Source organism: Hippocampus guttulatus, chromosome 7 (genome assembly GCF_054856545.1).
Source record: "Hippocampus guttulatus isolate MCC_2025c chromosome 7, RoL_Hgut_1.0, whole genome shotgun sequence".
Taxonomy (NCBI): Eukaryota; Metazoa; Chordata; class Actinopteri; order Syngnathiformes; family Syngnathidae; genus Hippocampus; species Hippocampus guttulatus.
In genome coordinates this window covers 11637671-11655245 of record NC_141267.1, presented here as the reverse complement: position 1 = coordinate 11655245, position 17575 = coordinate 11637671, and the positions used below count along the sequence as shown (strand labels likewise).

Below are 17575 nucleotides of genomic sequence, written 5' to 3'. Positions count from 1 at the left end.
AATCAAATTACCGTCTCTTCAACTCAAAGTGACCTGTCTCGCTTCATTTCAACTGAAATGCTGAGGAGGTTGAAGGCATAATTATCAAAGCAGAGATCTCTCTCTCAAGGGGCTGTCCTGTTGATCGCAGCCAGGTCATTGAAAAATAAAACCATCTGTAGGACCACAGAATGGTAGCAAAAAAAAAAAAAAAAAAAAACAATTCATTGCAAGCAGGATATGGTATATGGTCAGACTTTTATATAAAGCTGTGGACAAATAATGTTGCAGGAAACAGCCTATTTGAATTTAACCATTAGCATCCTTCTTCCAACAAAGGCTTGACTTGATATTCCGGAAACATGAACAACCGTAATGTGCTTATCTTTTGATTTAGTAATAATGAGCACATTAGTGATGTGTTCTTATTGGCATTAGAAATTTAACTCATAAGAATCCCTGCGAAAGAAGCAGAAGCAGTTTCATGGCCCATGGACTTTAGAGCGCCCCTCCGCAACAGACCAGCTGCATGTGGATCTTTATGAAATGTTTAGCTGCTATGCTTTAAATAAAACTCTCGCCGTGCATACGCGGGAGACAAACAAGGCACTCCACTGTCAGACAGCAAAAATGGAGCTCCTTGGAGAGCCGTGCAAGCACTGATAAAAATAGTGTGAACACTATCATTTTGGCTTTCCCAACTTACTTACACTGATTGACGAGAGTAAAAATAAAACATTGATGATTACACCTTGGATTTGTTGTGCTGGGTTCCCAGACTTTTTTTTTTGTACCGCCTGTGTGCAGGTTTGTTTACAAACGTATCCTATCATTAAATATATCAGTATAATTAAAAGACAAATACTTCATTATTGTATGTTCCTTTTCGTGATAACTATTAATGATTTTCATGTCAGTCCAGGGCGTGTTGGTCTCCCCCACACTGGTGAGTTTCACCTCGTCCATTAGAGCGCTATCAGCATTGATCAGTTATGTGAATGATTCACTCCTTGCAAAAATGATGACCTGCTGGCATGGCGCGACTGGGCCGTGTTACAGTGCAGTGATCAATGCCCTTGCTATTGAATACTTGCAGTGAAGCTCATTAGTAGAAAAAAAATCTATCAATGTAAAACTATTCACAGAGATCAGTTCTGCTAGATTCACCTTCCATATCGTGTGTGGCAAGAACCTATTTAGGATGTATAACCTTTAATACTCTGCAGAACTTTCAAATCCACACATCTCTAAAACGTATCTGCAGAGCCATTTAGTGATGAGACGCTAAAGATATCTTCCCATTTCTTATGGGAACTTGTCTTGCCCTAATTGTGTTCTCATCATCTGATTAGAGGTGATTAGATTCCGCCATCCTTGTACTGGGACTCTTGTAAGAGTTGCATGGAGAGATATTTCAAAGGAACCAGTAGGACTCAATTCAGACCTGTCTTTAGGCTCTGTTCACACTCATCAGGCTTGGGTCATTTTAAAACAAACTCCAGTGTGATTGCTCTGGTGAAGTGTGAAAACTACCATGTGAATCCGTGTGGGTAGCATGCAAGCGAACTCTGGTATGGTTCACTTCATGTCATCCCAGTGCATAGTGAATACGAAACGTAATTGAAAACACACCATTGTGCATTGTTGCTCAAACGTTAAAGGTTTTATCTCAATCTCATTATGTCGGGTATGAGAATTCACAAATATATATATATATATATATATATATATATATAATGCATTTAAACTGCAAATGGAGTGTATAGATGTGCTCTCCTCGGTTCAAAAAGCTCACTAACTGATGCAAAGAATGAAAATGGCTCATTCACTATTCATCCATCCATTTTCTAATCCGTTTATCCTTACAAGGGTCGCGGGTGTGCTGGAGTCTATCCCAGCTGTCTTAGGGTGGTAGGCGAGGTACACCCTGAACTGGTTGGCAGCCAATCACAGGGCATACACAGATGTCACAATCACACTGAGAGACAATTTAGAGGGTTCCATTGACCTGCCACGCATAATTTTGGAATGTGTGAGAAAACCGGATTACCCCGAGAAAATCCACGCAGGTGCAGGGAGAACATGTAAACTCTACACAGGAAGGCCAGAGCTGGAATCGAACCCTGCACCTCTGCACTGTGAGGCGGATGTGAAAACCAGTCGACCACCGGGCCGCCGATCATTCACTATTGTGGAATGAAAAGCAACTACTGCTCAAGGAAATGAGGCTAAATTTGCAATCTATTGTGAGATGGAGCGTGCATCCCCAATTTTCTATTTTTTAAGATCATTTTATTTTCAATAATGGACATGCGGTGTTACGGATTGTCAACTGCTCACACCAACACTTCTTTCAACTAGTCAATCCGTAAATATACACACTATTTTAATAATATTACTAATCATAACAATACTTAAAGTAAGGCCCAGCTTTGCGTATACCATATTAATTATTTTAAATGGTACCCTCGCGCAGCATATGCGAGGGTTGCGTCGAGATTATCAGGCACCTGAGTTCACTAATTGCTTGCAGGTGAATGTTCTAATTGAGCCACAGCAGTCCTAAGGCTATTTTCATTCAATCATTGCGCTCATGAAGGGAGTATGCCGACCAATATGAGCAGCGAAATGATTTATCAAACATGACCAAGCCTCATTCCAGTTCTCCTCACTTCCCCAAAACATTTTAGAGTGGAACGGGGATACATGAACACAGATTTCCACACGGGTGCAAATCCTCTGCGCCTGCTTGAATTAATATGTTAAGATGAATATTTTTCATAATGCTGGTTGGTTGAAAATATTCTACACTGCGACCTTGCGGCAAGGATTCAATTTTCAATCTGTTGCTAATCTGTCGTTATTCCCTTGGTTCATTACACTTGACATTTTAGGTTATGTGTCAACCAACCAATAAATCAAAATTCAGTTGTGGATCTCACTGGGCTGTTTTAATAATGGTTACGTTTCTGCATCGCTGTCACCAACGCTGCTTTTAGATCCCATGCATTGGATTAAGAAAAAAAAAAGAATGTAATGAATGACAGCAAAGACTCTTCCCTGATGAAATATCTTGCAAGAGCTTGCAAATGCTCAAGTCATGTCTGAAATGTGATATTGATGGAATTTAGTGCCATTGATTTTTGGGCAATGTACTGGGATTTGATACGAAGTTCTCTGAGGTTCTTTCTGCAGTTTCCCAAAAGAGAATAAACTTGGCAATCGTGCCGTGGGACTTAAACACTGAAAATAACTTGAACATTACTAAGGCCTCTGGCACTCTCAGAAGTGCATGCGACCTGATCCAGTCTTTTAAAGGTACGGGCCGAAAATACTGTTCCACTTTTGTTTCACAGGCAGCTCCTGCTGGGCAGTATTTGTGCTTGCGTGTTTGCTATTTTCTTGTGCAGAGCGAGGTTGAGCTTTGCGTAATGTGCAGGGCCACAAGCAGAGAGCAGACAGGCTATACCCTTTCAACACTGACAATGTGAGTCAGCTATTTGACTTCATCAAACAGGACTTGACAATAAGCCTCTTGCATATGAGGGCTCTGAGGTTTTATTTCAGCGTTTTGCGTCTTTTTCATTTCCCAAAGCGGCTGACCAAAGTTGCTGATGTTGTTTTACCATCCAGTCCCTCTCAGTGGCATTCATATGCCATTCTATCCATTGCGCTTTGCCTCTGATGGCATCCAAGTGTGACAACTGCTCTCATGTTTGAGGGCTCACATTTATTGCGATGGCAAAGGAACCTGACTGGAAGAGCATGTGAACGTATGTGAAGTCTTCCACAGTCGGTCATCTGCTTTGCACATCCACAATATGGAGAGCCTCGCCAAAACACTGAGAGGAAGTGAATAGTTGGCGTTCTCTGGTGTATCTTTGCCTGGGTTGTGCTCAAGGCTTTCAAGTTCTTTCACGCATAACTTATTCAGTCATGCTTACTGCGACGGGACACAGTCATGCTAGAAACAAATCAACAACCTCTCCAAACTTAATTGGGTTGAACAAAATATTACTAGGTCTCAATAAAAGCTGCAGTGGATTGAAATAATTAAACTGGGCTTCAAACTATTATTTATTATTGTAGGATTTCAGTTAGATAATCAAGTGTTAGCTTGTCTGTGGAACTTTTTGCATGTTATTTCCCCTCTCTGTTTAGATCATTGATAGCGATCTCAAACATGTTTGACGAATAGTCAATAGGTGAGCCTAATTAAAAGGAAATTGCTTCAGGAGGTTGTCACGCATTGTAAACCGAGTCACGGTTCTCATGTCGTACTGGTATGTAGAATGACCTTTCTGCTGATGAAAATGTGAAATCGTCCAATAACTTGCCAAAGGAATGCAAACATTTTAAGAACACATCAACACTGTCATGCTACACAACGCTCTCTCCAAAATAGGTGGACTTTCTGACTGACCATTATCTTTCAAAGAATAACCATCACTTCTGAAGTCAAATAAATTGTTTGGAAGACAATGCGCAATCCCACATTGTTTTTGAAGCTTTAGCTGCTATTTGTCTAGGGCGTTTAAAGATGTGGCCACCATCGTCCCCTGATCGAAACCCTATCGAGAACCTGTGGAGCATCTTGAAAAGAAAGATCCGTCACACCTACCGTAGCTTTAAACAAATTTAAATTTGTTAAAGCAAACCTTTTATCTACACTGTAAACAAAATAATGGCAAGCATAAAAAATACAAAAAAAAAACCTCACATATTGTAGTGCTTTGGTAAATGCATATGCCTTTAAGAGGCGGGGCCTAATAAGGTGTGTATGACATTGAGTGAGAGTTGTGGCCGCCCGCAGCGTTTGTGTGAGTGTGCTCATTGCGTTTGTGTTTTACTGTTTTCCTGGTGTTTAATATGCGACTGCAAAATTTACCCCCCCCCCGCAATATAAAAGTCCATATCCCACTGAGTGGTGAAGTTTTGGGAATGTTTGCGAACGTAGTTAATTTTTCGTCAGGGTTCATTCAAGTTCACCAGCCTTCGCAATGACGTTTGCCAGACATTCGCAAACAGTTTTAACGGCCGCAAACAGTTTTTCTTGTTACCCGCTCAGTGGGACACGGGCTTAATGTGCAAAGGCTATTAAGAAAAAGAAGAACTGCATTTGTGTAATTATGTAACTTGTAATTTGTAAAATTTTCCTTGCATGTTCTTGCTGTTGGGATGGACTGGCTGTTTTATTTTTGCCCGCACGCTACAGCAAAACTGAGTTAATCTATTTTTGATGGGGTCGATCAATCGTCAGGCAAGCATGTTAAAGATTTTCCTCCAAAGGCGAGAGAAGCGATGGGAGTTTCAAAAAAAAAAAAAAAAAAGGGAAGCCAAAAGGGGCAAAACACAAAATAGAAACATTTGACAGCAATCCAGAGCGGATTGCTGTGGGAGGGATTCCACATAAACATTTAACACAGAGTGTAAGGAGCAAGTTTACCTCTGTGACATGATCTTGTATGCTTCTGGAAGATAGCAGTTGATGTTCTCCATCTGAAAAGGGTCGGCGTCGCAGATCTTGTCATCTGTTCGCCCGTAGTTGGCGCTTTCGATTGTTATGACATCACTTCCTGGACAGCGCAGATCAATGGGGTAACCCTCACAAGACAGCTCTCTCCGTACTAAGCCAAATGGCAGGGCAGCCCGACTGAACCCTGAGGGAGTGGAAAGAGAGCTTTATCAGCGGGAATCAATGTGGAGCGGGATCGGACCGACATTGAGAAACACCATACAATATGGAAGAGATGGATGTGAACAAAGAAAACATCTTTGAACCATTTACTTGTTTTCTGATGGACTGTGTAGGCTAAAAAGTCATATGACTTCCTCCAATACGGTCAATGAGCAAATACATACAAAGAGAACAACAGCACAGCCTTAGAATTTTATTTATTTATTTTTTTCCAACACAGTGTCTGAACGCTGTCGGGTGTCCTTTGTTTCAGTGAAATACAAAAAAAACGTGCATTTTCAAAGAAAAAAAAAATTAAAATTAAAAACTCAATTAAACTGTATGCAAATGCATTTCATTTGCTTTGCAGGAAGGAGTATCACAACAGTATGAGGGTAGTTGTAAGAGTATGGGCGGGGAGTTAACAAAAATCCAAATCAATATTAAGCAATAAAAAGCCCAGCTGAAAAGGAACGTGAAAAAAGAAAGCGATCCCAAATACAGAACATTTTTAGTTACTCATGCCATGTCGTCAAGTATTACAGCTCACTGATATAAAGCTTAACCAAATTGCCAGCTGCTCCTCTATTCAAAACCACAAGCAGCACTGAATCATAATATCCCATTTTGGAGCATCTGTTACCTTTTTCAGTCCCTTAAATGCCAGTGTGCCAGCTATATTCGAGAGCTGGAGGCTCTCGACTGAGGTTTTTGTGGCTGGATTACTTGCCCTTATTTTGCTGTATTTCATTGGCACCTGTACAAATGAGGCCAATCCATACTTTCATTCGCTTGTGTTTACAACACACTTTTTGTGGCAGCAGTTGCCTTAACTACTGACTTTAGGACTGCTAAAACTGCTTGGAATGGCTCCGTTTATTTTACCCTATTGGCTACTTCATCAATCTGTCATGCTCTTGTTTCTGTTTGTCTCCAGTAGGTGGCATATGCTTCGTTACCAACTGCCTTTAAAGACTGCCATGCCAACAGCAGGTTGTCAGATTATCCAGCCTTGCTTACGGCTATTTGTCCAAGTGATTAAATTGTCTTGCCGCTCTCAATTTTTGCCTTATAGTTTTGTCAAGTAGTTCATATTGTTTCTCCTAAGTATTTTTTTCATGACTGTGGAGTCTCGGTTTTGTATTCTCGTGTTTTGGATTCTCTTGTCCGTTTAGTTGACAAGCAATTTATGTTTTCTCATTCCTTGCTTTTTGCAAGTGCTTTTGGGTTGTTTGGCATTCTGCTGGTTCTTTGTTACCAGCATCCAGAGTGGTACTTTGTCAGGCTTGAGTTTTGTTAATAAACCTTGTTTGTACCTAGATGTTATCCTTGTCTACGTTTGTGGGATCCACCACTTTCCGGATTGTTCAATTAAGTGCAAATACAATTATCTTTGTCTGATTAAATGCTATACTATAATGGGAAGGGGATTAAGCTGCTGAATTGTGGCCCTCACCCGAAAATGCTACCGTGGTCTTTTACAAAGGAAGATAAATGTCACTTGATATAACCCGATCCTCCATTTGTGCACCAATCAGGTGAAAGCTCTTCTTCTAAAGGTGCTTAGTGTAGTGTAGAGCTCAGAGTAAACAAAGGATAGATTTGGATGGAGTGGGGCAGCTGCCACAGCCTCGCTAACCTCTGTATAAGACTTCATTTGTTTTGGGGCATCCAATCAAGGAAGGATCTTTTCTTCCTCTTCTGGCTCTCTCTAAAGGAAATATTGTGTAATGCGACCCAAAGCTATGAATCACTGATACAATTCAGAAATATTTCCTTTTTTTTTATAACCCCTTTTCTCACCTGAGTCAATCAAGAAACACTTCAGGTGTACATGTTGGCTCGTGACAAGCTCATGTGATGGGGTGGAAAAGTAAAGCATATTTGACAATAAAGATGACCTTGACCTTGAAAATAAGGCGTGGTAGAAACAGCTGAGACAGCCAATCTTGACTTCACACCAGCATGGTTAAAACCAAACGGCAAACTGTGTAAAGCTAATGTACAACATCAGTCAATGCCACATTGCCACATCTTAGAAACAAACACTAACCGAAATGATGGCATCATGTTTGCTTCTAACTCTATCACGATGTAAGAGCTTGACTTGAAAGATTGTTTTTTTTGTTTGTTTGTTTTTTGTTTTTACCCAGTGAATATGCATGCACTATACTGTATGGGTGTTGCACGTCCTACTTTCTCTTATTGTCTCTAATTTCTCTTTGTGGTCATTCGGCGATTAAGGGTTTTTTGTTTGTTTGTTTGTTTGTTCGTTTTTTTGCACATGTGCAGGAACCTTTGTGATAGATCTCAAGCTTGGCAGCCAAACCCACTGGTGGACGGTGTGAAGCAATTGCTGGTAAAATACTTAAGTCACTGGAGAGCCTTTGAAAATTCTGTTTCTGGTTTTATTATTTCAGACTGATGTAGTCATTGTTCATAAGTAGGAAAACAGACTGGAGCTACACACTGACACCTATGAGCAGTACACTGCTTTCACTCATGTATTCCGGGAATGATGATGTATTTCCGACCACACAGATGACAGGCCCTGTAATAATGCTTGATTATTGAGTCAAAATCCAGACATCGGATGAAATGGTATGTCCCAGAAATGCACTTAATTCTTCAACCGTCTCATTGCATTATTGTCCAGAAATTGCTCTCCATTGATCAGACCCATTGCTGTACTACTTTCCCAGTGTACTGTCAGATGGTAAATGTGTGATAGCGGAAATCCAGCGGACCAGGAACTCACAATAACACTAGCATGGCACTCAGTCATTAAAATAATTCTAATCATTAATGAAAAAAATTCAAGTGGTATATGAAATGAAGAGTGACACAAGAGACACTTTTCATCAGCAATATGTGAGTACAAAAAATGGTAGAAAAGGTCAACAATATTAAATGTTACAAAATGTTATTACCGTATTTTCACGACCATTCGGCGCACCGTATTGTTGGGCGCAGTCTCAGTAACGGGTGCTATTTCTGTATTTGACACATACACAAAACGCACTGTATTATTGGGCACAGCCAGGCATGGTCAAACATACGCCAGCCTAAACATATGGCATGCATGCACGCACGCTAAAAACACGTTTTTAAAAAGGCAACGGAAGCAAAACTGAGTTCGGTTGTACTTTATTTAGCCATTTTACAATGTACTCACGCGACTGGTACCTGCTAGGGGCGTGCCGTTAGCGTCCTCTTACACGCCCACCCTTCACTCATTGGCGGACTTCCGCATGCCTGTCATCACTCACGTCCGCCTTTTCTCTGTATAAACAGCGTGTCGGCCAGAAATGCTCTCAGTCAGGCTTTGGAACTCGGCGCATGCACTAGACGCTCCGCATTATAAGGTGTCCTGTCCATTTTGGAGAACATTTAAGACTTTCAATGGCACCTTATAGTTGTGAAAATACGGTACTCAGGACTGTTAAAGTCTTCACTTCACTTGTTAGACAAAAATCATCAAGGATTTTAAGAAATTTACCTATCCCGGTAAATATGACAATTTATTCAAACTCACACTCTTTAGATGATGCTGAACATTAATATTCAGTCTTTGGTGGTACATATTAGAAAGCTAACCTACAGTGTTAGATCACTGTAAGAGATTTTAAAATCAGGATGAAGTGGCTTGTATAAGATAATTCACATTTTGTCTTGTTGTTTGCCTCGGGCATTGAAATGACTAGCTACGGCCCTGCACTGAGCCATCCAAGTGTGTTCATTCGCTCTTGCGCATTGATGACACGAGACAATGCTGAGCTCCAAGAATTCAAGTGAATTGCACCGCACGTTGGCCATCGACACTTCAGAGGTATGTCGCGGTAGTATGCTCCTATTGTGCAAAGAGATTCTCACTCAAGCATCTGGGTTCTTTTCCCTGGTTGGCTGTGATGGGACTGGTGAAGTGATGAGTGGATAGCGCGAATGCTGAACAATGTGCGTCTTCGATTCACATGTCCAACACATCGCAACGGTTTCAGTTTGTTTTCGAGCTGCAATTTCACCCGTGTGTTTGTTTGTTTTTTAATGTAAATATCCTGAACAAAAAGCATTACAGGCGTACCGGTTAGCGTATACTGCAACTGTCACCATGGAAATTAACAAGCCACAATTCAACCGTAGGCATATAATTAACAGAGACCAAGCCCTCCGCAGCAGTAACGTTATATTACGTATATCAATATTACTGTCACTGTAGAGAAGCCGCATTGAGGATCCGGGACTCGGTCAAATTAACCAAGTGAGCATCAAGCAAGGTCTGTGTGACATTTCAGTCACAGAGGCTGCCATGCTTTCACCATTTTCTGTCTTTTTTTTTTTTTTTCTGGGTGCTGGAGCCTATCCCAGCCATCTTCGGGCAGTAGGCGGGGGACACCCTGAACTGGTTGCCAGCCAATCGCAGGGCACAGAGACGAACAACCATGCGCACTCACACTCACACCTAGGGACAATTTAGCGTGTTCAACCAGCCTGCCATGCATGTTTTTGGAACGTGGGAGGAAACCGGAGTACCCGGAGAAAACCCACGCAGGCCCGGCCGGGGAGAACATGCAAACTCCACACAGGGAGGCCGGAGCTGGAATTGAACCCGGTACCTCTGCACTGTGAAGTCGACGTGCTAACCACTGGACTACCGGGCCGCCCTTCTCTCTCTCTCTCTCTCTCTCTCTCTCTCTCTATATATATATATATATATATACTGTATATATACAGTATATATATTTTTTTTTAATCCAAAACTTAATCTGTCTATTTGAAATAATTTCATTATGCAACGGAGCCATTACAGTAAGAATTCTTTTGCACAAGGAATCATGAACAATTATGCTGGTCAAAGATATGAAAAATATTTGGTCTCTATATTTTGACAGTAAGTCAAGGATCCTTCCTTGACTTACTTATATCGTTACAGTGTAGCTGATGTTAAACTTTTGGAATTTCAGTATGAATTTACTGTGACTTGTCTGGTGTTTAGAGGCATTTTAAGGGGGAAAAATGTTTCTTAAAAAAAAGAAATATTGACAAAAATACTGAAAAAAACCATTAAATTCTGTTTTCATATTCTGCTCCTCCTCTTCCTCCTCTTCACGAGTAGGTATCACCCTTATACCTCTTGCATATGTTCATCACTATTGTTTTGAGACTGTACAGCAGCAAACGGAAACGCTGACAGAAAAGTGATGCCTATCAGTCAAATCTAATTATATGCAAGTATTAAACCACAAAAAGCTAATGCATATTCAGTAGCATATTAGGTAGAAAGCACAGTGCTGTGACCATGGCAACATGGTGGAGAAGAGAGATAACCGGCCAGATCCTTATCGCGGTCTTGTCGACATGTTTCCTAATCAGGCATTCTGTTCAATCCATCCATCCACTTGAAAAGCATTTGAGTCTCTCTCCATCAGCCGGAGACAGGTGACAAATTAAAGGAAGAGAAAACACCACATAAGTACATGTAAACAACCGCAACAGCTACAATGTGCCTCGGAATTCAATTGGGATGAGTTCCTGCCTTCCTTTCTCATATGGTGTTGAATGTGTGTGATTCGGTTAGAAACCCACAAAACATATTCTCTTGGGTGTGAACATGTATTGTCATATTTATGTGTTATGTGGACCGAGCATCCAAACCAATCATTACATTTTATACAGTATTAAATGTACTGAGGGGGAAAAAAAAACGTATTTCTCCAAATCATTGTGGCCGGAGGGGGAAGTGTCCCTAATTTGTTGGAAAACATGCATGAATCGATCATCTATCAAAATGTACAAAATGATTCTGTCTTGGCGGAGGTTTGCTCTCTTCTGAGTACCTTGATAGTTTACGACGGGACAACTCAACCTTTCGACATCTGCTTATCGTACATGTTGTTATAACATGCTGGTAAATGACTTTGATTGGTGCAAAGGACCTCTATTTCCATGGGTTATAGCACTTTATTACACCAATGAGGAGCCTCTATTTAAAGCTTCCTAGGTTGGCATTTATTACCGTGTGTAACCTTTGCAATGACATTAGGCTGATCCAGAATAGGCATCTTAGGAACTGTGAGAATTTCCCATCTGCAAGACAAAGCCATTATGCACAGTCTCTTTAGTGCAATCATATAATAATGATTTTTTTTTTTCTTGCAGATGAGCCAAATCAATTGGAAAGTGACCATCTGGTAGGATATGAGTGTCACTGAAGCAGGGGTAATGAGCAAAGTACCTCTGCATTTCATAGGAATAGGGAGCCATTCGAGTCTTCATCAGCCATGTAGAAACCTTAAACCTTGTACTTGCACAGAACAAGTCATTACTTCATATACCAAGGACAATCAGAACAAACTAAAGACTGCCCCCTCCCCTATAAAAACTCTGAAACAGTAAAGTGCCAAATTATTCTGTGGCTCAAGTGAAAATGGCTCAAAACAATTTCTTTGGCTGTAATTTAAATGAAAATGAGGTTTTGGAGCCTAGAAACACAAATATCTGCAAATGGATTTTAAAGAGGAAGTTTTAGAAAACAATGCAGGAGTGTGAATAAGCGGAAAACACAGACATTCTGTTATTTGGGGTGGAGAGTGTGGGAAATAAATGTTTCTTGATAAAGTAGTGATGCTTGGCATAACAGTGATCGTGTTTAAAAATTCTCTTAATTTTTTAAAAAATATAGAAAAGAAAACCAAACTATTCAGCCTCTTATTCTGACTTCCTTCTTGCCAGTGAGGTTTTCTTATTAAAATGACCCTTTGTAACTTGAGTAACCCATGCTTCTAGATGGGAGACCAGGGGCTGCGGCTGATCAAAAGGCCTATTGAGCCCCTTACCCTTGACATCACTGTGACCAGAACACAAAGATCTTCAGATTATTTTGATGGGAAACCAGATAATCTTTCAGTCCAGAGTGTGACACAGACGCTGCCGATGCTTGTCGTCTACAGTTAGCGTAGCTCTTTGATATCCTTTCTGATGGGCATTAAACAGCTGCTTTTAATAGAGCAAGCATCTCTCTTCGGCCAGCTATTATTTGGCTCGTTTGAGCCTACAAGGTCTCTGCTTGGGTTGGATTTGAGGTGAAAGAATCGTCTGACCCACAACATTAGTGAGGGAACGACAGGGAACACAGCTTGAGACCTGCAAGTTCTGCCACCCCAGGCTTTTCTCTGTGGTACAAAGTACAAGTAAAGGACACCCACTAGGGAAAAGAAAACTTAAAGTTAAGGTTCTTCCCACAGAGCTGACTCTATAATCCACAGATATCCTTTACAACAACAGAAATTAGGTCCACCCAGTGGTGAAGAAACAAAATATTTCGTGTCACCCGCAAACAGCAGGATATGAGGTGGGCTATTGTCGAGGAAGAATTGTTACTTGGGTGTGAAACGTATATCCTTGACATTGTTTTTGGACTATTTATTGTGTGTCGTAGGAAGGACAAGCACTATCAAGAATGATATTGTTTGTTCAGAATTTTTCAGTTTACTGCCATTGCTTCATAGTTTTGAAAGAACAAAATATGTTCTATTTGCGAAAGATGAGGCTTATTTTACCAGCCATATGACACATTCATACCAACATATTGGACTTTTCCCTGCCTATATCTTCAGACATGCTTAAAGTCTTTTTTCACACTGAGGCAGATGCAATGCTGTTGTCATGACTGGTTGGCACAGTTTAAATCAATATCGTACACCAATTTATTCTGTCTACCGCATATAACTCGCATGCTGATGTGGTAGCCCTGCTTCCAAAAAAATAAATAACATCTAATGTTGCGAAATAATGTCAGGATGTCAGAATAATGGTGATATTAAAATTGCCACAATATCATTGTCGTCATGCCACTATCTTAAAAGAAACAAACATGACTCTTACTTGAGACCGTGAGCCAATAGGAAAACATGACAATAAAATGACTGACCAAGCCTATTTCATTGTTTACTGCTGTTATATACAATAACACAATATTATGCTTTTTTTGCAATACATGTATCATGACTTTTTTTTTTTACCCACCTCCCACCAGTATTGTGAGAATTTTTCGTATTGTGAGGTTCCTGTTGTGATATCATATTGTTCCATTTGGATATCGTTACATCCCTGGTCGCCAAGTAAAAAAAGGCAGAATATTAAAGAAACAACAGACACAAAACCAAATTGATATTTCGGCTCAAGGGAGTGCAGGCATATTGGGAAATATCACACTAGACGCCAAAACTGTTTGCAGAACACACCCACAAAATGCATCTTTGTTTCAGCAACATCTCTCAGATAACTTATGAAAGCAAACACTGGAGTGAAGTGAGGGATCAAAACTTCATTTGGTATTTATTTCTCTTTCATCAGGCAGTTATGCTAGTGCAGGATTCTTGTGAGAGCTAAGTCTTATTGGATACTTGAATGCTGGATATAGGAGGAAATGTTCAGGAAAAAAAAACAACTCTTGCAAAGACGGAAGAAAGAAAAGCCTGATAAGTGTGGATAGTGGAAGACGACAAGGCAAAGAGCAGCAAGGAAACAAGTGTTTGAACCTTATTTGTATTCCCCACCATCCAACTCCCTCCAGTTCATTTCCATCCCTGCTACTTCCATAGCAACAGCACGGGGGCTATCAAGAGCATCTTTGATATAGGTACATGAAATAGATGCTGTCATTTCTGTGCAAGGCCCCACTTTTGGTGTTAAGGTGGGCTTCCATCCATCCCTTTTCAACACCGCTTGTCCTGTACAGGGTCACGGGGGAGGTGCTCGAGCCTAACCCATGATTTCGGGCAGAAGGCATACTAGTCTTAAGGTGGACTCCTTTATCACAAAATAAACCTTGTAGGATACTTCTTACCAAGTATCAAGCACTTCCACTTCTCCATAGAGCACTTGAGGATACAAAAGCCTCTGTGGGAAATGGTACTAGTTAAATTTGACCTCCGTTTTAACAATAAAATGATCTTACGTAAAGAGGACCTTCGCAAACACATCATGGTTTGTTTGGTCTTTCATTGCAGACAAACATAATGTCGAAACGCACACTTAATTAATCCTAGAGGAAATTTTATTGTTGAAGTCTCGCTAGCGATACGAAGGCAATGAAAATACACAGCCCGGTGAAACACCATGTACACGTGTATGTAAATCAACCTTCCGGCCGAATTAAGCTCAATGGGGCTCATCAAGGTCATAAATTCCCCCCTTTTTTCATAATGCATTATTGACTTCCCAACTTCAGCACGTCGGCTGGCTGTACTCACACGAGCACACACTGTCATATCACCGTCCAATATCGGATCGTCCTGGGGCCAGCCAGTGTGTGTGTGTGTGTGTGTGTGTGTGTGTGCGTGTGTGTATGTGTGTGTGGGGGGGGGGGGACAGAGAAAGGTTGAGTGCTTTTTAGCCCATGAAAATAAAGCAAGGACATGTTCTTGTAATGAAATGGTTCCAATGACCATAAAGTATGTCACTATGTGCCATGATCTTTAGCAAATATTGCAAATATCCAACCAGTACATTTTTGCCATGATTTCTCACTTTTCTTTTTTTGGCCCACCACTGGCACAAGCCCTGTATATTAATGCTAAGATACAAGTTTCAGTGATTCTCTCATATTTAACTCAACTGTATTTATAGAGTACTTTAAAACAACCACGGCTGTTTACAAAGTGCTGTACATGGAGCAAATATACGGTATATATATACTGTATATACACAACAATAAGCAATAAATTAATCACAAAGACAGTAGAAAGCACAAAACAATAAAACTAAGATCAAGTCTCAGTCATGCCGAGTCAAAAACCAAAGAATACAAATGAGTTTTGAGACGAGTTGTCAAGATGGGCAGCGAGGGGGCTTGCCGAATGTTCAGTGGGAGGTCATTCGATTTCATGTCATTTTTATGTCATGTCTTTATACCGTATTAAGACTGGAAGAAAATATTCCTTCGGTGTAGCTACCTTTATGCATGTTTTTTTTTTTCTGGGCTGTATGTCCTGTTCAAGCTATTCCTCATTGAAGGATCTATTAATGATGACCGATCAATTCAAGTGGATAAAACTCGAAATATGAAATATTTTAAAGAGTAAGAACGTTTTCATTTCATCGTATTTATGTGTTGAATAATTTTTTAATGGCCCGATTGGGCCAGTGTCAGTACACTTTGGGTGGCACGACACAATGATGTCATGGCCCCGATGTCATTGGACCACCGTTAATGTCGACCCACGAAAATAACAAGCAAGGAAATATAATAAAAATTTATGGGGCCAATTATATGGTCAAAGCCCTTTTCGCATTAATGTGTAAAATGAGCCAATTGTATGTTTGTTTACTTTATTTTTTTTTTTTTTGCCTGTAGTTGTCGTAGTGAAGTGAACCAACGGATCATTCTTAAAGCAAACTGTATTAAACAGTTCCTTCAAGGGTTACTTGGGCTTTTTTGTGAGAGCGGGCACTTTTGACCTCATTACGCTGCTTTGCCGCTTACAATATTTCATTTTATATTAAGTACGTTTTTAAATGTGATAAGGGTGTCAGCCATATTTTCTTTGAAAGACTTTTCAAATTGGATTGGGGGTGTGTTTGCCAGCTCACTGCCACTGTTTCCATTACAAATGATGAAAAAATAGACTCATATTCGTCGAGTGGATCGGACTCGGTTCACTCTTTGCTCCAATGAAGCGTTTGATGCCCCTTGATTCAATAAGGAAACATTTTCCAGTTCCACAAATGAGAGCGGTCCATCTGCTTGGTTTGCATTCCCCGGGTGCACTTCCTCAAGCTTGTTTCCTTAGATGAGACTACACTCTCGTGTGTATGCATTTGTGCCACATTATTTGGCTAGTGCTTCGACTGACCCCCCGCCTACCATTGAAGTCTGCTCGCCGGCCCACTGAGGACACCGCATCTGATTCAACTCTCAGTCTAGACTGCGGACGTGCTGCCTCCTCGTTAGGATGAGTTGCTATGTTGAAAAACTCTCATTTGATTTCACAGGTTTTGTGTAATGATACAACTGTTCATCCATCACAGCAAAACAATGCACCTTTCGTTTAGCAGCATTATTTTTACATTTTAAATCCTTGAACTTCAAGGGTTTCATCACGTTATTTTTTTTTGTGGTCACGATGTAAAGAAGTTCTGATTTTAATTAAATTAATTTGACACCGCATGTAGTTGTAAAACTCGCATCAGCTGAAAACCGGACACAATTCTTAAAGATCAATTAATCCGAACTCATCTTACCCATCTTTATTTTATCCCCATTTTTAGAGAGTACAGCAATTTAAAACTTTTTCAATGTCAACTTTTGACTCAGGCGGCCCGGTAGTCCAGTGGTTAGCACGCCGACTTCACAGTGCAGAGGTACCGGGTTCAATTCCAGCTCTGGCCTCCCTGTGTGGAGTTTGCATGTTCTCCCCGGGCCTGCGTGGGTTTTCTCCGGGTGCTCCGGTTTCCTCCCACATTCCAAAAAAACATGCATGGCAGGCTGATTGGATGCTCTAAAATTGTCCCTAGGTGTGAGTGTGGGCGTGGATGGTTGTTCGTCTCTGTGTGCCCTGCGATTGGCTGGCAACTGATTCAGGGTGTCCCCCGCCTACTGCCCGAAGACGGCTGGGATAGGCTCCAGCACCCCCCGCGACCCTAATGAGGATCAAGCGGTTCGGAAAATGAATGAATGAATGAATGAATGAACTTTTGACTCATGACACCCAAAATAAATACAAATGACGAACGATCACAATCACAACGAATTCTCTCGAGTTGGCAATGACATCTATGAACGCGTGCACATTAAATGGAGTGAGAAACTGACAGCGAAAAGTCTGGTCCATGTCCGGTCCATATCGAAATTCAAAGTTCAGTTTTGACGATTGTGTGATGCCTTCTAACTACCATTGACGGTGTTGCAACTGTTCAACT

General features: G+C 40.8%; 1 protein-coding gene across 14 annotated transcripts in view; it reads right to left on the bottom strand.

Moving 5' to 3' along the window:
- The window catches only part of adgrl2a (adhesion G protein-coupled receptor L2a), a 106161-nt gene that overhangs the window by 58336 nt on the left and 30250 nt on the right, over positions 1 to 17575 (bottom strand). For all 14 annotated transcript variants that reach the window (XM_086115028.1, XM_086115034.1, XM_086115035.1 and 11 more), the window contains one exon: positions 5426 to 5639. In XM_086115028.1, coding sequence (XP_085971154.1) covers positions 5426 to 5639 — 214 coding nt within the window. The remainder of the gene's footprint in view (positions 1 to 5425; positions 5640 to 17575) is intronic.